The sequence below is a fragment of the Oryctolagus cuniculus genome, assembly GCF_964237555.1.
Source record: "Oryctolagus cuniculus chromosome 16 unlocalized genomic scaffold, mOryCun1.1 SUPER_16_unloc_1, whole genome shotgun sequence".
In the NCBI taxonomy this organism is placed as follows: Eukaryota; Metazoa; Chordata; class Mammalia; order Lagomorpha; family Leporidae; genus Oryctolagus; species Oryctolagus cuniculus.
Window position 1 is genome coordinate 3,557,264 of NW_027208201.1, and position 21,730 is coordinate 3,578,993.

A 21,730-nucleotide genomic window follows, 5' to 3' on the forward strand; every position below is an offset into this window, starting at 1 on the left:
TCACACACTCCCACCATGATGTCATCCACTAGGATGTGGTGCAGCCAAGGGGCCCTCACCAGAGGCAGAACCCATGGGGCCTCCCAGTCCCAGCCTCCATACCATGAGCTAAATCACCCTCTTTCCTTTTCTGTCTAAGGTGCCCAGGTATTTTGTTATAGCAACAGAAAATGGACTAATGCAAGTGCCTTCTGAGAGGGGTAGACACTCCTACTGTGAGTGCTCTCAGCTGCACTGAGACTCAAGGCCCAGGAGGCAGATCCAGGAATTCAATGGCAGGCATCCCACCCTCCAGGCTGGGGCCCCGAGGACTCTGCTAAACTGCAGTGTGGCCACTTGGAAGGTGCTTTGAGGAGCCCCAAAAGGTCCCTCCAGGAAAAAAGACCACACCCCCACCTGCTCACCCTGACACTGAAGCGTGCCTTGAGACTCCTTCCTCTGAGAAAACACTTCATTTCCCAAGAGGTTCCTATCAAAAGTCCTGAAACCAGGAGGCAGCACTCCAGCTGCCACTCCTGCCAGTTAGCAGTGACATCCATTTCCTCCAAGAATTAGGGAGGGCTGGGGAGTGTGGGGAAAGCCATCTGGAAGGAGCATGGGGGACAGGGATTACCTCAGTGGATGCTCACCAGGGTCCTGTGGGTAAAATCTGCAGCAGAATGCTCAATGCTCCCCAGCCAGTTCACACCCTTGGGTGGTCCTCTCCCACGCTGACTCAGCTTGGCCATATGACTTACTTTGGACAAAGGGGCAGTAACAAACACTACACAGACAGACATTTGGAAATTCTGTCCACTGGGGCTTGCTCTGTCTTCCCACTGGGTATACCATAAACATGCCGAGTGACCCTCCTGGAAGACAAGCTGGCCCAGCTAAACAGACAGCAGTGAGGCTGTGACCCAAGGACCCCTCACCCGACACATGGAACTTAAGGAATGCTGGCTGTTCTTTGTTATCATGTTCCAAGGATGTTTGCTCCACAGCAAAACCTAACCTGGAGTTAGTGACTCATTCAAAGCCACACAAGAAGCTGCAAGCAGGAACTCCATCTCTTTACTCAGTATCTGTGTGTGTTTAGCACAAGGAAGGCTAGAATCCTCTTGAATTTGTGGTCCACCTCCTGGCAGTTACCTACCTGCCCACCATGGGGCGGGGGGAGGGGGGGCAGTGTTCATGCTAGAATGGCATCAAAAATATCTGGCACATAGATTTCCAAGGTGTTGGATCAGAGCAAGGTCCCTGGTATTCCTGGAATGAGATCCTTCATGACCTCATCGTGACAGGTATGGAGGTCCCCGGGGGAGGGAATTAACTGGTATAGAAAGTGCAATGTGGCCGGCGCCATGGCTCAATAGGCTAATCCTCTGCCTTGCGGCGCCAGCACACCGGGTTCTAGTCCTGGTCGGGGCGCTGGATTCTGTCCCGGTTGCCCCTCTTCCAGGTCAGCTCTCTGCTATGGCCCGGGAGTGCAGTGGAGGATGGCCCAAGTGCTTGGGCCCTGCACCCCATGGGAGACCAGGAGAAGCACCTGGCTCCTGCCTTCAGATCAGCGAGGTGCGCCGGCCGCAGCGCACCAGCCGCAGCGCACCAGCCGCAGCAGCCATTGGAGGGTGAACCAACAGCAAAAGGAAGACCTTTCTGTCTCTCTCTCTCTCTCACTGTCCACTCTGTCAAAAAAAAAAAAAAAAGTGCAATGTTTAACTGCAGGTCTGGCCATACAAGTATGGGCTTCCAGATCACCAGCCCTGCCCGAAGCAGCAACACGTTTGTGGAACAAGTTAGGATGACGAGAGATGCTGATTTTTGGTGCAAACGTTTTTGTGAAATTCATGCATAGTGTTTTCACAATGTGAGTTTTTTCATGCACTTTTTGAAAACCCCTTCTCCCTCCCCCTTATTTAACCTGCAGCTGCACAAGCTGAAGATTGTGGGGAATTCCCTTCTCCAAGAACAGGCGCCCACAACTTCCCATAGCTTTCCCTTAATATAACTGATGCCAAAGACACAACCCAACCAAGCACACGAGCGTTATGGAAGCATCACACAAAACAGGAGTATTCTCAGATAATTTATTCAGAATTTTACTATAAACAGGTAATTATCCCATATTTTACATGCAGAACAACTTCAATATCCCCTCCCTCCCTCAAAAAGGCATATTCTGTACATGATACTACTTGGCTCCTGTAGGAAAACATTGAAAAAAATAATCATTGAGCTTTGGGTGGTTTTCGTGTTTCTGAGTTGTTTTCTGCAAAACCTGTGGCACAGTTGATCCTGTACTGTTGACAGAGGCCACCCAGGCACATAAGGGGCAGGGAGCAGCAACTTTGACACAAAGTGTACAGACCAAACAAGCCATTCCTGAATACATGTATGGACACACACACGTGTGTGGGCTGTTCCTTCTCAAATGGGACCAAGAGCCCCAGATTCATGATGTGATCCTGAGCAAGTGTTTTTATGGCCGAATCCCAGATAGCAAACTTTGCTGGAGCTGGTTCCGGCACTTCACAGAAGATGGCAGTGAGCTCAGAACATCACTACACCCCCTGTTTCTCAGGGGACCCCTAAAGAAATACATGCTCTTTTGTTGCAGCCCCTGGAAGTACATCACATTTTTCGTGTGTGTTCTAAAGAAGCAGCACTGGTCTGTTCTTTCCATTCCCAAGCACACCTCTGGTGTAAATTAATATTCTGAAGAACATTCTGGAAGATTTTCTGAACTGATACCATTCTATGTGCAACCATTTGTTAAAAAAAAAATCAGCATTCCCCATTCTCCACCCACAGCAAAAATATACTATCTGAAGAGTCTCAGGTAAACAGGACTCCTCAGGTGGCATCTAAAAGAAATTCCATCTCCAACTTCCTCCCTCTACAAACTGTGAAAGTTGTTGGAACTATGGCACACTCACTCACCTCCAGGACGGCCACCCAGACCATGCCTCGATGGCACTCTTGCCCACTGACAAGTGTAAAGTAGGTTACAAATAAACACCTTCCAACCAAGTAAGCATGTTTCAGGGTGGACTGGCTGTCTGGGTGGGATGCAGTAAACAACTGATCCACCAGCTGGAGGCATAGTCCCCCACAATCATACAATTATATTGCAGATGCTTGAATCAATTCCCACATTTTCCTCACTTGTGCTCAGCCTATACCCAGACACCCAGCAGTGCTTCCCTTCCTACAGTCTTCACAAGACAGGACAGCACCTGGGACAGCTCCCCAAACAGGACTTCTTCCTGATATGTGTTTATCACACCAATCCAGGGACAAAGTGATGCAGTTGCTATTCTCCCCCTGGGAGAAGAAATGACTGTGTGGATTTCACCACACTAACAAGAACGGTTTTCATCAGAGTGAGACATCTTCAAAAATGAACAACAGAAAGCGTCAACCTACGCTGGTTTTGCTGCTGTTCTGTAACCAATCACTGCAAACCCCCAAGGTCACAGTGACTTTCTAGACCAAAGTTCTGTTGTTACAAAGTCAGTATTTTCTGATGCCAAAGGATGCTGGTGACCCAACCCGACAGCCACTTGGTCTTACATTGCAGCAGTGTCAATGAATTGGTGAGCTCCCCTTTGCACAGGGTAGGTCCTGTGTTCCATCTCTCTCCAGGGCAGGTGGAGAAAGGTAAGTCTGCACCAGCAGAGCCTTTAAAAAAGACAGTGAGAGCAGCAAGGTTTGGCAAGTAGGACACAGCCCTGTTTGCCTCAGCTCAACTTTCACGCTGGTTCTCAAAGCTGCAAAAGCTCCAAGCATCAGCCTGAGGTCAACCAAAACCCCAGATGGGTCCAGGGTCTTGTCTCTACCAAGTAAAGTGTTCAGTACTCCTGTGTGCTTAGGACTTGGGGTTTCCCCAAAAGCCCCCTTCCCACTCAAAGCACATAGGGAGACATTGCTCTAGGCGTCTGTGTGTGAGGTGTCCTTGAATCCGATTCATCCTGACCCCAGAGTGGGAATCCACCTGCAGGGGGCCCAGCGCACCCTCCTGCCCACTTCAAGCGATCCCATGGGACAGGTGGGAGACTGGCTCTGAAGGCAAGCCTGTCTTTGTCCAGCAGAATATGGGACACAGCTACCTCTCACCCAACGGAGGTGGACCACAGGTGGGGGTCAGATCTACCACATGTCCTCAAACTTGGTTTATGTTTTATTGTGTCAATAGATGGAGTAGGATTTGTTCTTCTATATTTTAAAAGTTTTTTATTTTAGAGACAGAGAGCAATGCCATCTGTTGATTCACTCCCCAAATGCCCACAATGGCCAGGGCTGGGCAGAGCCAAAATCTGAAGTTGGGAGCTTAATCCAGATCTCCCTTGTGGCTGGCAGGGACCCAGTCGATTGAGTCTTCAACGCTGCCTCCTAGGGTCTGCACTAGCAGGCAGCTGGTGCCAGGAATGAAACCCAGGCAGTCCAGTGCAGGCACAGGTGTTGCTATTAACCTGCATCTCAACTGCAAGGCCCAACACCCATCCCAGTGGAAGATTTTTTTTTTTTTTAAGAAATCCTAAATTCAGAGAAGAATATTATCAGCCAGCAGAAAAAGGATCTATGCTCACAAGAAGGCTGCACCTTCTCCATCCCAACTCCCTCCCTCAAAATCCTTACTGGTCCCTGGAATTTAGAATCAGCTGACACACGTTTTCCCTGATTCAGACCAGACCCAGGCAGAATTCTGAAGTCTCCAAGATGTCCATTGTTGAACCACATCCTAGCAATACACTGAGGTAGACTGTGCTGGAAAAAAAAAAAAAGAAATCATTACCCACATTCACCTGTTTATTTTTTCCTTGATAAAAACTTACATGCACTCCATTTTTTACGAAAGTGATTTTCAGAGTGATTTTATATATTAAAATAAATACTTTTCCCCCTAATATAAGAAAGTCTTTCTGAATTAGAAAAATGTGAAAATTGCTGCTAGTGTAGTATACGACCACTACAAATTTGCTATGAAAAGAACAAAATATCTAGACCTACTTTTTTTTTTAATTTACGTACAGAACCCTCTTGTATGTACAAAATAAATTTGGCGAAAATAATTTCTGTCCTCTTGCTTCTTGTACTGAATCACAGAGGGTCCCCAGCAATATTTTACATGCCATCATTTTCCAAATCCTATAAATAAGAGAGCAATAAACAACTGGAACTCGTGTCTACCTGTGTCTTTAGTCAAGAATCGAAAAGGCTCGGAGGCTGCCACTATGCGTCTGTCCCCCTCTGGAGCCCGAAACTCTTCAGAAGAGAGAAGGCAGCAGTCACAGCCTGTGAGGGGACACTCCCGGGGCGTGGGGGGTGACCACATCTGTGAGCCCAGGTGAAGAGCTTCCCTCCCCCACCCCGTTCTTCCTCTGAGCAGCTGTGGTTCCTTTCACAAAGGGAAGGACAGTGGGGTCCCGCCCACCCAGAAGTCCTTGGTGTGCAGGTCTTGAACGGTTCCTCCTCCAGACTCCTCTCTCCCGGGCCCTGCAACATCACGAAGCCCCTGAGAAGTGCCTCAGGTGCCCCGGCGGGCCACATCTCCTTTGCCATTGCTTATGCTGTCCTCCAGACGTCTTTGGGCTTTGATTGTGTTGTGTTTGCACAGTCCCCGGGGGCCGTGCAGGCCCGGGCGAGGCAAAGCCGCATGAGGTACATACAGAGAACCCGAGGGAGAACACGGGTGTCCTCGGAGCTGGGTTCCGCTCCTGGAAGCCTCCCGCTGAGCCGAGCAGGAGCCCTGTGGCAGGCCGTGGTATCCAAACCACACCTTCCACAAAGCCCACTTGTGCACCCACTCAGCATGGCCTCACGATGTCCACAAAGATTAGCAGCGAATGTGGCTTAATTCCCAGAAGAATGGATGCTTTAAGACCAAACAAAGAGGCCAATTGTGCCTGGCACCCCTCCTTATAAGCAGGAAGGCCCACTCATGACCACACTCCCCGACTCGATAACTTACATGGCTAATGCTAAAGGTGTTCTCCCATTAAACAGGGTACAAATATATCCTCAAAACTCTCCTGCCGTCCCAGTTCTTTTATTTTTTTTTCCCCATCCTAGCTTTGTTTGGTCTTGAAAGAACCCATGATCACTCTAAAAGAAATGCTCCTCCCTTAGTTCCTGGGGGAAAAAAAAAATTTTTTTTTCATCCAAGTGAAAGGAAAGGAGACATCCGAGGCTAGACTTGTAAAATGAGAAGAACCTGCCGGGGGCACAGTATGCCAGGAAATAAGGCAGGGGAGCGTGGGGCCGGAACACGCCAACTTGAAGCAGCGCAAGTGTCAAGTGCCGGCTCTGCACGCGTGAATACTCTGCACGTGCGTGTGCGCACACACACACACACACCCCAGCGGTCTCTAACCTGCACACACACACACACACAGTGTGCACACACCGGGGACGGCAGGTGTTCATGCAGAGTATGAAAACAGCAGCTATTGGTCAACTTGAGGAACTGATCTTTGTGGAGAAGAAGGCAAAGAAGCACGTCCTTCAGTGGGATGAGTAAAACCTTCGCACGCCCACCCTGGCGAGCGTGGAACTCCCTGCCAACAGGGGGTGTGGGTTTTCCTTTTCTCCTTTCAAACTTTTGTTCCACAAACAAGTATTACATTTTATACTGTAGCTCAGACACCAGCAAGGAAAAAAAAAAAAACTGTAAAAACAGGTGCTTTCTTCCCATTGTGCTACGAGATTTAAAAAAAAAAAAAAAAAAAAAAATCCCGGTTTGAGACAGCTGTAGAAAACCCTCCCTGCCCCTCTAGGCTCACGGCTGCATCTTTCACGGACGCCCCGGTCACATTGGCAATTGCACAAGTGTGTGTGTGAAGTCCGAAGACAAGCAGAGAAGTCGAGGGCCGATTTCTGAGCCCGGTGGGCCACGAGGGCGAGTCGCCGCGATCCTGAGTTTTCCGGAGACTTTGGAACCAGAGGAAGGTGTGGATGGAAACCCCGGGCCCGGGCAGGCGCCGTTAGGAGGGATTCGCCCGAGGCAGGCTCAGAATCCGCCCGTTTTTCTTGCCCCCGTTCATGTGGGTGTAGGGGATGTGGTCTTCATAGCGCTTGACGCCCAGCGAGGACACCCCTTCCCGGCCCCCTGCCTCCTCTCTCTGACAGTGCGCGGACCGGTCCAGTGGCACGCTCTCCATGTCCTCGAATTCCATCTCCAGGTCCTCGCTCTCGGGAGCCTTGTTCTCCTCGCTGTGGAAGAAGGAAACTTCCGGAAAGCTGGGGTGGAGGTCGTCCTTCAGCAGGCTGACGATCTCCAGGAAAGTGGGCCGCATCTTGGGGTTGAACTGCCAGCACATGCGCATCAGGTCGGTGCTGCGGAACACAGGGACATGGCCACCGTGAGTCTGGGGGCCCAGCCAGGCAGCCCCTCCCCCGTCCTCTCGCCTCTGCAGCCCAGGCCAAGCGTGCTGCAAGATGCTTTGGAAGATTTAGTTCATTGAAACACACACACACACACACACACACACACACACACAGAAAGAGAGAGAGAGAGAGGGAGAGATCTTCCATCTGCTAGTTCACTCTGCAAATGGCCACAAGAGCCAGGGCTGAAGCCAGGAGCCAGGAGCTCCATCCAGGTACGTGGCTGGCAGGGGCCCACATCCTTGGGCCATCACTGCTGCCCCCCGGGGTGCACAGGATGCATCAGAAGGGGAGCAGCTGGGACTTGAACTGGCACACCGACATGGGAGGTCCATATTGCAAGCCGCAGCACAACGCACTGCACAGCAACACCAGCTCCTTCTATGAGCTTTCTGAAGGGTCCGCGGCCCACGGGCTGCCCCAGGCAGTGCTGTGCAGGCTTCGTCATTTCACACACTCCTGATTTCCCCGCCCCTCCCCAATCTGGGGCATTTCCTGAGGGCCCAGTCCCACCCAGGGCTGCTTGGAAAGGCCGCCTGTGACCCCCGGCTGTTCCAGGGAAAGACCTCTCCAGGCGGGGGAGCTGAAGCTCATGGGAGCAGCAATGCCTACGGAACCCAGAGAGGCAGTTCCGTGTCCGTCCTGCTGGCCCAGCCCTCCGTCTCTGGAGGGTGGCGGGAGGCGCCTCAGTCAGGCGTCTGTCAGCAGCCAGGACCCCAGCCTCACATCCTCATGGCTGCCCATTTCCTCAGCCAACAGCACTCTGAGAAAGGGGCTGAGGACTTGTGTTTGCCATTTTCCCTCTTTCTTTCCAAACTCTAACTTCTTCTACAAGAGTCAGCCAGCTCAGTCCCCAGAACAAATCCACCCCCACCTCAGAGCCAGGGTGTTTTTGAATAAAGTTTTATTGGCACACAGTCATAGCCATTCTCTTACATAATGTCTGCGGTTGCCTTCCAGCTACATCCGCAGAGCCGAAGAGCTCTGACAGAAAACCCCATGGCCCACCGAGCTGACACCACTCACCATACGATCCCTTCCAGAAAAAACAGGGGCAAACTCCTGGCCTTAATTCCCCTGATCAAGGCTGCTGCCTTGCATGGCTAGGAGAGGAAATGCACGGGGAAATGTTTAAAAATATTTTTCTCCAAGTTTCTAAATGACTCTGCTTCTCACTTTTTCCATATCAGATTTCTTCCCATGAAGTTTCCTCAGTTGATGTCTTATTTGGGAGCTGCAGTATTCAAATGGATTTTCTTAATAAGCATGGATAAAGGTCTTTATATAAAAATAGATATTATCAATATATAAAAATTATATATCAATTAAGTGTTCATTGTAGAAAAGTCAGGAAAAAAACCAAAATATACACATCTCGCAATTTTCCTTCAGCTTTAACCTCTGGTCTTTTCAACTGAATATACCCATTCCCACTTAATTTTTTTAAAGATTTATTTTATTTATTTGAAAGAGTTACAGAGAGAAGGAGAGGCAAAGAGAGAGAGAGAGAGAGAGATCGATCTTCCACCTGCTGGTTCACTCCCCAGATGACCACAATGGCTGGAGCTGAGCCGATCCAAAGCCAGGATCCAGGAGCTTCTTCTGGTCTCCCACGTGGGTGCAGGGGACCAACGACTTGGGCCACCTTCTACTGCTTTCCCAGGCCACAGCAGAGAGCTGGATCGGAAGCGGCACAGCTGGGACTCAAACCAGTGCCCATATGGGATGCCAGCGCTGCGGGCCGAGGCTTTAACCTGCTGCACCATAGTGCCGCCGCCCCCCCCCCCACTTAATTTTTATCATCTTATCTACCGAGTTTAATATATTGGAAGCATCATTTGAAATGTCAATGGCTACATCATATGAATTACTGACTCACTTGGCGGTTCTCCTACTGTTGGATATTTAGATCTTCCTTCCTCCCCTTCCCTTCCCTTTCCTTCCCTCTCCTCTTTCCCGCCTTTCCTTTCTCTCTGGCAACCTCACACAACATCGCTCTGAACTGCGAGTGCAGCGGCACAGTAAGACCACTCATCTGGGCTGGCGCTGTGGTGCAGTAGGTTAAGCTGCCACCTGGGACACCTGCATCCCTTACAGCACCAGCTCCCGTCCCGCTGCTCCATGTCCTGTCCTGTCCAGCTCCCTGCTAACGCGCCTGGGAAGGCAGCGAATGATGGCCCAAGGACTTGTGTCCCCACCTCCCACGTGAGAGACACAGACAGAGCTCCTGAATCCTGCTTTCCACCTGGCCCAACCCTGACTGCTGCAGTCATTTGGAGAGACACCAGTAGATGGAAGATATCTCTCCATCTCTCTCTCTCTCTCTCTCTCTCTCTCTCTCTCTCTCTTTCTCTCTCTTTAACAGGCAAAGTGGACAGTGAGAGAGAAACAGAGAGAAAGGTCTTCCTTTTCCGTTGGTTCACCCCTCAATGGCCGCTGTGGCCCGTGCACCGCACTGATCCAAAGCCAGGAGCCAGGTGCTTCTCCTGGTCTCCCATGCAGGTGCAGGGCCCAAGCACTTGGGCCATGCTCCACTGCCCTCCCGGGCCACAGCAGAGAGCTGGACTGGAAGAAGAGCAACCAGGACAGAATCCGGCTCCCCAACCAGGACTTGAACCCGGAGTGCCAGCGCCACAGGCAGAGGATTAGCCTATTGAGCAGCGGCGCCGGCCTCCGTCTCTCCATACACGCCGTCCCTCTCTGTCTGCCTCTCAAAGAAAGAAAAACATATTTTAAAAACACTGTTTAGGGGCCAGCACTGTGGCACAGTGGATTAAAGCCCTGGCCTGAAGCACCAGCATCCCATATGGGTGCCGGTTCTAGTCCCAGCTATTCCTCTTCCGATCTAGCTCTCTGCTGTGGCCTGGGATAGCAGTGGAGGATGACCCAAGTCCTTAGGCCCCTGCACCCATGTGGGAGACCCAGAAGAAGCTCCTGACTCCTTATTTTGGATTGATGCATCTCCAGCCATTGCGGCCATCTGTCTCTACCTCTCTCTGTAACTCTATCTTTCAAATAAATAAAATAAACCTTAATAAAAATAGTGTTTTTTTTAAAAAAAAAAGACTATTTAGCTGGCAATACTACCACTAATGCTAGATCCTGGTGTGTTTAGTTTTTCTATTTCTTTCACCTTTTCTTGTGTGCGTGTGTGTTTATTGGGCTGTCAGTGAGGTTGAACAATTTTCCAAATGTTTCATGGCAGGTGTACGTGCGTTGCACATTTGCTCCTACAACAAAAATATACAACAAAAAGATCTGGAGGCCTGATAAAATTTTAAGTAATAAAGAATAAAGTTAAGCAGGGATCCCTCTAGTTCTTCAGCTCCCTTCTCCCAAAGTAACCACTGCTATGGATTTCTTGTAGAACCTTCCAAAGGTATGATCTGCAGGGAAGGCTTCCACACGAAGATGAGCCATGCTAACACAGCCTGAAGGTAGACACAGGAAATGCGAGCAGAAAACACAGACATAAAGCTATGACATGTAAGTGTGTGTGTGCAGGTATGTACACGTATGAGCATACTTTAAAAAGTCTGTGCCAAACAGAATTACAGGATCTTTATTTTAATGCAAAAAAAAAAAAAGTTGCAATCCTGTTCAGTTTTTTTCATCATACACATCTCTGAATTTGAGAGGCAGAGCGACAGACAGAGAAGGCTCCCATCCAAATGCCTACAACAGCCAGGGTCAGGCTGGAGCTGAAGCCAGGAGCCAAGAGCTCAGCCCAGGTCTCCCACGTGGGGGGCAGGGTCTCAGGCACTTGAGCCATCACTGCTGCCTCCCAGGGTACACATGTGCAGGGAGCTGGAGTCAGGGCCCGAGGTGGGATTCGAGCTCTCTGTGTGGGATGCAGGCATCTTAGCTGGTGCCTTAACCATGAGGCCAGACGCCCATGACTCCTGACGTACATTTTTCATGAACATTTTGAAGCTCCTTCTATGTGTGTATTTCAAAATTTCTTGGACCAAAACTTCTCTTGTCATGGCAATCACTACAAACTTTTTGAAGTCCCCTCCCCTGACATGCAGACACACATCCCCAGGTACGGTGGGAAAGCACAGCACACACACATAGAGGGCAGGCTCCTTTGATTGAACACCTCACCCCCCGCACACCCTTCCTGTACTCACACTCTCTCTGGACAGTTGTCGGGTTGGTCCAGGTACCCTCCGTCCATGACAAACTTCAACACCTGCTCATTGGACAGGCCTTGGTAAGGCTGCTCCGCCAAGCTGGTGATTTCCCAGAGGACCACGCCAAACGACCTGTCAAGGGCAATCGCAAGCAGTTAACACATGAGCGCACACACAGGCACACACACACACCTGCACATGCATGCACACACACGTGTACACAGCTGTACATGTGCATACCTACACACATGTGCAAACACATGTATACACAGGCATGTACACCCATGCACATGCGTACACACACACAAGTGCACACACACCCCTCTTCTTGCTTTGCTAGAACCTGGGTAAAGGCAATCCGTGCTGTGGTTCCTACATGCCTATAAGATTAGCTTTGTCAGAACATAACCATAGCTGCGCCGGGGTTTCTCAGACAAGACACTGCCTTCATGTTCTTTGTGGGGAGGTGGGAGGGAAGAAGCCTGCCTTTGGCATGCCCATGCTGGTCACTCTCCCAGGGCCCCTGGGGATTCCAGCCGCGCAGCCACGTGGCACTCACCACATGTCAGAAGAGGTGGTGAAAACCCCGTCCTTCAGGGACTCTGGCGCCATCCATCGCACAGGCAGCAGACCCTTGCCCCCCTTCCGGTAGTAATCCGTTTCGTAGATGTCTCTGGTCATTCCGAAATCTGGCAACACATAGTTGGTACTCTCAGCCTGCAACCTGCCCCTCTGGCTGCTCTGGCACCGGCAGAGCCCTCAGAGCCAGGGCTCACCTGCCCTAGGTGTGTGCCCACCTGGATGGTGGCCAACTTCAACGAGGATGGACCCTGAGGGTACTCGTGGGAGTGTGAAGGGAGAGGAGGGGCCTCCATTTGAGGGGAAGGGACAGGTGGCATCAGGCGACCGAGCAGTGACGTCCACATGTCCCTCCCACCTGAACCTTCCGGGGCATCTGAAGCTGAAGTTTCGACTTTCTCCAGTGAACCTGCTCCTTCTCAGGGGTCGCAGCCTTGCCATCCACCCAGCTGCTCTGTCCTCCTGTGAATGGTGCCCATTCTCCCAAATCCACCAGTGCCTCCCCATTGCTCAGGCCCTAGCCGGGCTTCCCTCCCAACCGCCCAAGAGCAGGTACCTCCAGAGGACCCTGTCCCCTCCCATTGCTAAGGAAGGAGAAGCATTCAGCACCTTACACAGCACGGCGCCTCCTCCTGCTTCTCATAGGCTGCACAGGGCAACATCGAAAGGTCCTGCCTGAACTCCCAAGGCCCTGATGGGTCTAGTTCCTGCCTTCTCAACCTCACTTCTTGTGCTGCCCTGGTCCCCTCGACACTCATTCTCTCCCCAGCCTCAGGACCCCTGCACGTGCTGTACCCTCCCCCAGGGGTACTCTCACTCATCCTGCCAGTTTTTTTTTTTTTTTTAAAGATTGATTGATTTGCAAGGTATAGTGACAGAGAGACAGAGAGAGAGAGAGAGACCTTCTATTTGCTCATTCACTCCCCTAAATGGCCACAACAGCCAGGGCTGGTCCAGGCCAAAGCCAAGAGCCTGGAACCCTATCTGAGCCTCCCATGTGGGAGGCGGGGCCCAACTACTTGAACCACCAACTTTTGCTTTCCCAGATGCATTAGCAGGGAGCCAGATCAGAACTAAAGCAGACAGGACTCAAACTGGCACTCTGATACGGGATGCTGGCCTCACAAGCCGCAGCTTAACTCAATACACCACAAGGTCAGCTCCTCATCCTGCCCGTCTCGGATAAAATGCTGCCTCCTTACAGAGAGGGGTCCCTTCCTGACCTGCCCTCTACCGGCTCTGTCACGGACCCATTCATCTTCAGCGATCTTCCCCAGCTGATAAAAGTACGAACCCCTCTGTGGTTCTGCTGGAGAAGCCCTATCCCAGATAACCGCCTGTGGGATTGCGCAGGGTCTACCTCCATGCTGACCAACATGGCAGCCACTAGGCTCGGGCAGCAGTGGACCACCTGAAACGCGGCCAGGGCAACAGACAGACCGGACTTGCCACCTGCTGCAGTGAATTCGACTCCACCTGGCCACACAGGCCCATTCTTCAAGTACACAGACTGCAAGCCGGGGCTGGGGCTTGGTGCTGCAGTAAAGAGGCTACCTGGTACACATGCAAGTCATACTGGGGTCCTAAAGCCAACTCCCGGCTCTGCTCCAGGCTCCAGCTTCCTGCTCGTGTGCACCCCGAGAGGCAGCAGGTGATGACTCGAGTGTTTGGGTCCTTGTCACCCTCACGGGAGACTGGACAGAGTTCCCAGCTGCGGGCTTCAGCCTGGTTCAGTCCTGGCTACTTTGGGCACTTGAGGAGTGACCCAGGAGATGGGAGTATGAGTTTTCTCTCTCTCTCTCTCTCTTTCTCTCTCTCTCTCTCATAAGAAAAATAAAGTTTTTGAATTTGTATTCAAGAAAAGACTGCAAGCCTCGTAAGAGTAGACAAATCGAGTGCGTGTTTAGCACTTACTGCAGACATACGAAAGTATTTGAGAAAGTCTGAAGAAAATTGGAATTAAAAGGTGTTTGCTTGGCAAATAGAAATCTGAAATCTGTGCCTACCAGTGGTCTTCAAAATGTTTGCGAAAAATGTGTATTAGGAAAAAAAGCCATGAATGAATTTCAAAAGTTTTTGTACCAAAATAAACCATTTTTTAATCCCATTTTCCACAAACTGTCTGAAGGACTCGTGTATCTTTATAGAACTGAAGGGGTGAGTGAGTTTATCAGTGAAATGCAGTTAAAGTACTGTTTGGGTCCTGGCTTCAGCCTGGCCCAGCACTGGACCAGTAGGATAGGAGATTTCTCTCTTTCTCTCTCTCAGCCTTTCAAACAAATAAATCCTTCTTTTAAAAAATTACAGGACCAGACCCCCACCCCCACCCTACCACCCACCTACCCCAAAGCCCAACCCTTGACACAACTGAAAACAATTTAGCAACTCATTTTGGAAAACTTCCTTCCAAAACCAAAGCTGGCCTGGGCCACACATTTCAAAGCAGAAAGCAAGGTTCAGGGACGAACCTCCGATTTTGACGGTAAAATCGTGGGCAACCATGCAGTTCCGGGCTGCCAGGTCCCGGTGCACGAACTTCTTGGCGTTCAGGTACGCCATGCCGTCCGCGATCTCCGCCGCCATCTGTATCATCTCTTGGAGGGTAGGGGGAGGGCGACCCGGGTTGTTCTGAAGCCGAAACATGGGGTGGGGTTCAGAGATGCTGGGACCTGCCTCCGGGAGCAGGTGCCCCACCAGGGACCTAGAGGCAGCCTCACCTCAGCCTCGGGCCGCAGAGAACGAAGGTAGCTCTTCAAGTCTCCGTGAGCCATCAACTCCATCACCACCAGCGTGGGCTGGCCCTTGGACACCACCCCCAGGAGGCGGACCTGCAGAGCAAGCATGAGGTTCTGGGTGAGAGCTTGTGAGCTTGTGGATGGTCTGTACTCCCCATCGGCACTCTGTCTAGTGTCTCCACCATGCACAGTGCCCTGTGCCTGGAGGGAGTATGGGCAGCTCTGGTCTGGAGGAAAAAGCACACCTGCCCACACACAGGGCCATTCCAAGGCAAATACCATCTCCCTGATTCCTGCTCCTACCTGCAGGCCTTTGCATTAGCTGCACCATCTGACTCTGCTCACTCTCCCACACCCACACGGCTCAGATACGCCCTTCCCACCCTCCTCTCTGTTCCATTCTCCATGGTGTTTCCTCCCAACATAATTAACACAGCAGATCTGGGATCTGTCTCTGCCTGCTACAGTTGAGGCCCCCTGAACGCAGACATCTACTGCATCTCAGAGGCAAGAACAGGGATTTAGGTGCCTGGCACGCAGGTACATGGTAAAGAGATGAGGCCCAAAGAGAAACAGAGACCACTGGGGGATCAGAAAAGCAGGAGGAATTTGTGCTAGATTTAGGGGGTAGGGGGCCAGAACTAGTGCAGGTGGGGTATAGTGGACTTCTGTGTGGTTCAGGATTACAAGGAGGCAGGAAGAGATGGAAAATTCTGGAAAGTGATGGAAGGTTCCAGAAAGTGACAGAAGAGTCCAGGAAGCAATAGAAGATTCTAAAAATTGATCGGATATAATGGAGTCTGGTTCAGGCAAGGTGGGATAGAATGGGATGGAGAAGGGAGCACCCCCCCACACACACACATCTTTAGGACAGGAGAGGCTCATAGGGTGAGCGCTGTACAGGAGACTGCATCCAGTGTCCCCTGTGGCTCTGTGCAGCAGGAAGAGGTTGGGTGAGGGAAACGACATAAAAAGAAATGCCCATCCCATCCCAGCCAGACTCACCACATGATGGCAGGTGAAGCCCTTCATGACGGAGGCCTCATTGAGGAACTCAATCCGCTCCCGGAGACTGGCCGACTCATTGACAGTCTTCACAGCCACGCGGGTCTCGGCCTCCCCCTTGATGATGTCCTTGGCGTTGCCCTCATACACCATGCCAAAGGAGCCCTGGCCCAGCTCCCGCAGGAGGGTGATCTTCTCCCGAGGCACCTCCCATTCATCCGGAACGTACACAGAACAGGGAAACACTACTTCTCAATTAGCTACACAGCACTGAGGGTCCATCCCTCAGAGGCCCCCGGCCACCTCCCACCCAGAGCCCTCTCCTGTGGAGCACCCCAAAAGTGGTCATCCAATAACTTCTAGAATTTAAGAACTATGCCAGGCACTGGGCATACAGCCAAGAACAGGGCAGGCACTGGCCCCCATGGAGGGCAACGGAGGCTGGGGAAGGGGCTAAAAGGGCTGAGTCCCTCCTGTCTGATACCAGATTCCCCACTACTGAATGACTCTATTTCCTCTCTTTGGCTGTTATTTCTGCAAGGTGCCAAAGACATGGGGTCCAAGTCGAAACTCATTGACCAAAACATGGTTGCAGTGCTTAGCAGTGCTTCCTGTGAAGAGGTAGAGCCTATGTCTCCCTATGCCCTGGCCCTGGGAATGCCCTTGTGGTTTGCTCTGGTGGATGCAAATCAGCAAGCACATTCCAAGCAGGGATTTGAGCGGACCTTGGAGCTTACTCTCCCTTGCCCTAGGAACCATCAGAGCACAGCATGGAATGAAGCCCAGCCAGAGTCTAAGACAGTGCAGGGAAAAAACAAGGCTCAGCCACCTCCCATCAGGCCCACACAGCCTATGAGCCCCCAGAAACACCCAGAAGGCCATCCAAGACCACTTTGCACCAGCTGAAAACAGGCAGAATGCAGCCATGTGAGTGAACCTGGGTGGGACCAGAAGAACCACCCAGCTGAGCTCAGCCCAAGTAGACAGCCCACAAAATTGTCAGCCCCTCTGAAGGTCCTTCAAAAAGTTGGTGGGAAAGAATAGAATTAAAAGTTTTAGGGGGGCTAGGGGCTGGCACTGTGGTGTAGTAGGTAAAGCCACTGCCTGCAGTGCTGGCATCCCATATGGGCACTGGTTCAAGGCCTGGCTGCTCTACTTCCAATCCAACTCTCTGCTATGACCTGGGAAGGCAGAAGAAGATGGCCCAAGTCCACATGGGAGACCTGGAAGAAGCTCCTGGCTCCTGGATTTGGATTGGCCAAGCTCTGCCATTGCAGCCATTTGGGGAGTGAATCAGCAGGTGGAAGACCCCCCCCCTTCCTCCCTCCCTCCCTCCTCCCTTCCTCCCTCTCCCTCTCCCCCTCTCTGCCTCTGCCTCTCTGTAACTCTTTCAAATAAATAAACAAATCTTGAAAAAAAAAGTTATGGATGCCAGTCCCAGTCTGCGGTGCCAGCATCGCATATGGGCACCGGTTCTAGTCCCAGCCTTTCTACTTCCAATCTAGCTCTCTGTTATGGCCTGAGAAAGATGGCCCAAACTCTTGACTCCTGGCTTTGGGTTGGCCCAGTTCCAGCCATTGTGGCCACTTGGAGAGTAGACCAGTGCATGGGAGACCTCTCTCTCTGCCTCGGCCTCTCTGTAACTCTGCCTCTCAAATAAATAAATAAATAAGTCTTTTTTTTTTAAAAAAAAAGGTATGAGTCTATCTTGATGCCAAAAAAAATGGGGCTTCATAATACGTGGAAAATACATATCATAAAAAAAACTGCACATGGATTTCAAGGTTTTTTGCACTGAAATATACTCATACTTTTAATGATGTTTTTCCACCAACTTTCTGAAGCTCCCCCATAAATGGCTGTTATTTCAAGTTCCTAAATTCAGGGTGGTTTGTCCCTGTTTTCATCTTCCTCTAGTCCCCTGTCTGGCAAGCAGGAATGGGATCTTCTGTCTCTGATCCTCAGCACTGTCTCTGGCTTCACTTCTCCACAGCTGTGGTACAAGGCTCTCTCGCTCTCATCCCAGCCTACAAAACCCAGACTGGCTAAGTCTGAACAGGCTCCACGCAGCAGGTAACTGACTGTCCACAGTAACAGGACTTCTGTGACAAGCACAGGTGGGCAAGCTCTGTGAATAAAGGAGCTGTCCTTGGGATCAACTTTCAACACTTGCTCGATTGAGCATCCAGGTTCCGGCCACCCCCAGGGAAGGGGAAGGTCCTCACCATCACTGGCGCTGAGGTACTCGGGGTTTGAGGAAGCGTACAGCGGTCCCAGTGGCCCATCCGGCTGCCTGGAAGAGGGAACGGGAAGCACACCAGCTTGAGATACTCACGACTGTCTGCGCCTCCATGTGACAAGGCTCCCCAGGGCAAGCAGCAACCCTCACCAGCAACATCACAGAACCCCGGATACGGCTGGTTTACGGCAGGGATGGGGGCGCCTTGAGTGAAAGCCCATCAGACAGCTTCTTAAGTGCACCTGCAGGCGAAGGCTCACCCCCCTCTCTCGCTGACTTTTATTATGACACAGGGCTACTTCACAACGTTCACGAGAAGCAGAATGAAAGGTAAACTCTGGAGCAAAAATAACTGGCAGCCCGTGCCTAATTTTTTCACAAGGCATATCCTGTATGAACTTCTAGAAGACCCCCCCAGATACATGGATTTCAAAGATGTTTTATACCAAAGTAATCTTTGAATCCTATTTCCCATGATTTCTTTGAAAGACCCTTGGGTATGGTTGTCCGAGGCACACGGAGAAGCCACTCACCCAGGACTACTGTTATAACTAGCTGTTAAGTTTCCAGGAAACTTGAGCCAGTTGTTCAAGACAAGTGCCATTAAAAATTAAATTATAGAGGCTTACAAGTAAATATATTCTGTTTAAAAGCAAAGGTAACACATATGTGAAACTCTTCACTTCCTAACTATTATACTACGTGCACTACGGTCAATGCTCTTGAAGTGGTTTATGTTATCTCACTTATTTACATTGCACCAGTCCTTTCTTATCCAGTTCTGGTTTTCGCAGTTTCACAGGCAACTGTGGGAGGGACTGGAAATCCAATGAATTGGCAGCTGGCTCATTTGTAAGTCGATCATTTTGTCTGGCGCATGAATGATGCTGTAAATATCCAAATGGCCCTTGGCAGAAGAAAGGCTCCCCACCCTGCACTAGAGGGAATTTAAGAACACGAGCCCTGCATATTGTATCGTAGTGATCACCTGTGAATGAAAATTTACAACAGGCTTGGCTATGCCTAGAGTGAAGCATACTCTTCCCCAGAGAGCCTGTTGTTTGCCATCCACCGGCACACCGCCTCACTCACCTCTTTCTCAGGAATAGATAAATACTTCCAATCACCACACTGAAGAGGAAGACGAAGATGAGGGGGCCGATGATGATTTTTGCAATATTCGATGGGACATCTACTGAAACAGAAGAAGAAAAGACACGTTCCACATCGAAATGTGTTTGCAGCAGAAAAATCACACCCAGCGCGGGCACTGAAAAGCGTGGCAGCTAAGACGCTGCTTGGGACACCCACGCCCCATGTCAGAGCACCTGGGTTCGAGTCCTGGCTCTGCTCCCAAGTCCAGCTCCCTGCTAATGCACACCCTGGGAGGCAGTGCTGATGGCTCAAGTACTTGGGTTCCTGCCACCCATGTGGGAGACCTGGATTGAGTTTCCAGCTACTGATAATTTGGGGAATGAACCAGCGGATGGGAGATCACTCCTCTTTTTCTTTTTTCTCTCTTCTCTCTCTCTGTGCCTCTCGAATAAAAATCCATAAGTTAATTAATCTAATTACATGCATACTTGGAACACGGGCCATGCTGGTCCTTCTCTCCTTGACCTTGACTCTCTCTTTCTCTACCTCTAGTCCTAACACAGCCCATGGCTGGCTCGGAGGGACTAGGCAGTGGGCTTAGAGAACCCTATTCCAGAAGCAATGCTAATGCTGCCCCCAGACCACTGACCACAGGGCCAGCTTCACAGACAAGAACCCTGCACCCAGCTCTATGCTCTGCATTGGCTGCCATGAAATTCTGAATACTTTTTTAAAAAGATTTATTCATTTATTTGAAAGGCAGAGTTACAAAGAGGGAAATGAAGAAAGAGAGAGGGAGAGAGAGAGAGAGAACTTCCACCTACTGGTTCAATGGCACCCCGTCCTCAAATGGCAATGGCTGGGGCTGAGCCAGGCCAAAACTGGGAGTCTGGAACTCCACCAGGGTCTCCCGTGTGGGTGGCAAGGGCCCAAGCACTTGGACCATCTTCAACTGCCTTCCCAGATACATTAGCAAGGATACATTAGATCAGAAGTAGAGCAGCTGGGACTTGAACTGGTGCTCATATGGGATGCTGGCATCATGAGCACAGCTTAACCCACTGCTCAACAATGCCAAGTCCCTCTCAATGCTTTAAAAGCAAGAAGCTCTGCGTTTCCATTTTGCAATGGGCCCTGCAAATTACATCCCTCACTCCAGTCCCATCATCACCTTCAGCAGGTGAAAAATTCACCAGGAAGTGTTGTACAAAGGCTCTGGCCGCTCCTCACCAGGAGATCAGCCCACCAGCCATTAAAGAACTTTGTGGATAGGACCAGAGCCGTGACGCAGCAGGTAAAGCCACCTCCTGCAATGCCAGCATCCCACATGGGTGCCACTTCATGTGCTGGCTCCTCTACTTCTTTTTTTTTTTTTTTTTAATTTGTTTGACAGGTAGAGTCATAGACAGCGAGAGAGAGAGAAAGGTCTTCCTTCTGTTGATTCACCCCCCAAATGGCTGCTACAGCTGGCGCTGCGCCGATCCGAAGCCAAGAGCCAGGTGCTTCTTCCTGGTCTGCCATGCAGGTGCAGAGACCCAAGCACTTGGGCCATCCTCTACTGCCCGCCCGGGCCACAGCAGAGAGCTGGACTAGAAGAGGAGCAGCCAGGACCAGAACTTGGCACCCATATGGTATGCCAGCGCCACAGGTGGAGGATTAACCAAGTAAGCCACGGTACTAGCCCCCTGGCTCCTCCACTTCTGATCCAGCTCCCTGCTAATGGCCTGGAAAAGCAGTGGAAGATGGCCCAAGAGTTTGGGCCCCTGCAACTCACATGAGAGACCTGGAAGAAGCTCCTGGCTCCTGGCTCCTGGCTTTGGCATGGTCCAGCCCTGGCTGTTGTAGCCATCTGGGGAGTGAACCAGTGGACCTCTCTCTGTCTCTCTCTCTCTCACTTTCAAATAAATAAATAAATCTAAAAATAATAAAGACCTTGTGGATAGCCTCATTGCTAAGAATACCAGACTAAAGAAAATGCATTTCCCCTAAAGAATTCCTCTTCAGGAGCTGGCATTGTGGTACAGCAAGGGTTAAGTCTGGTTAAGCTATTTGCAATCCATGAGGACGGGTTTGAGTACCAACTGCTCTACTTCCAATCCAGCTCCCTGCTAATGCACCTGGGAAAGCAGAAGAAGATGGCCCAAGTGTTTGGACCCCTGTCACCCACATGGGAGACCCGGATGGAGTTCCTGGCTCTTGATTTCACCCTAGTCCAGCCCCAGCCACTGTGGCCATTTGGGGAGTGAACCAGTGGATGGATTCACACTCTCACACACTCTCACTCTTCCCCCCCAGCCCCACACCCCTCTCTTTAACTGGCTGGGGAAGTATTACGCAGCCTGTTTTTGTGGTTTTCATTCACACTTGCAAGGTCAAGTTGTCTGTAATTATGAACCCGTGCTCAGTGTGCTCTGCAAAGCTGAGACCGAGCCTGGTCCCAGGGGTCCTCAACAACAGCGGCTTTCTGAAAGCTCCAGCGCGCTGCGCCCAGCCCCAGGCGCATCACGTGGGCGCTCTTGCCCCTCTCCCCGCCCGTCAAGAAGGGGGGGACGCCGAGTAGCTCCAGGTGGCAG

The 21,730-nt window shown here is 51.0% G+C and overlaps 1 protein-coding gene across 4 annotated transcripts in view; it reads right to left on the bottom strand.

Moving 5' to 3' along the window:
* Window positions 1-2,055: 2,055 nt before the first annotated feature.
* Window positions 2,056-21,730, bottom strand: part of INSR (insulin receptor) — a 139,448-nt gene continuing 119,773 nt past the window's right edge. For 2 of the 4 annotated variants that reach the window (XM_017337975.3, XM_017337973.3), the window contains 8 exons: window positions 19,155-19,254; window positions 18,049-18,116; window positions 15,824-16,068; window positions 14,801-14,911; window positions 14,552-14,711; window positions 12,064-12,193; window positions 11,502-11,636; window positions 2,056-7,317 (listed from right to left, as the gene is read on the bottom strand). In XM_017337975.3, coding sequence (XP_017193464.2) covers window positions 6,966-7,317; window positions 11,502-11,636; window positions 12,064-12,193; window positions 14,552-14,711; window positions 14,801-14,911; window positions 15,824-16,068; window positions 18,049-18,116; window positions 19,155-19,254 — 1,301 coding nt within the window. In that variant the 3' untranslated portion in view covers window positions 2,056-6,965. Of the gene's footprint in view, window positions 7,318-11,501; window positions 11,637-12,063; window positions 12,194-14,551; window positions 14,712-14,800; window positions 14,912-15,823; window positions 16,069-18,048; window positions 18,117-19,154; window positions 19,258-21,730 lie in introns of all 4 variants that reach the window. The other 2 variants (XM_017337974.3, XM_008249177.4) reach the window with 1 other exon arrangement.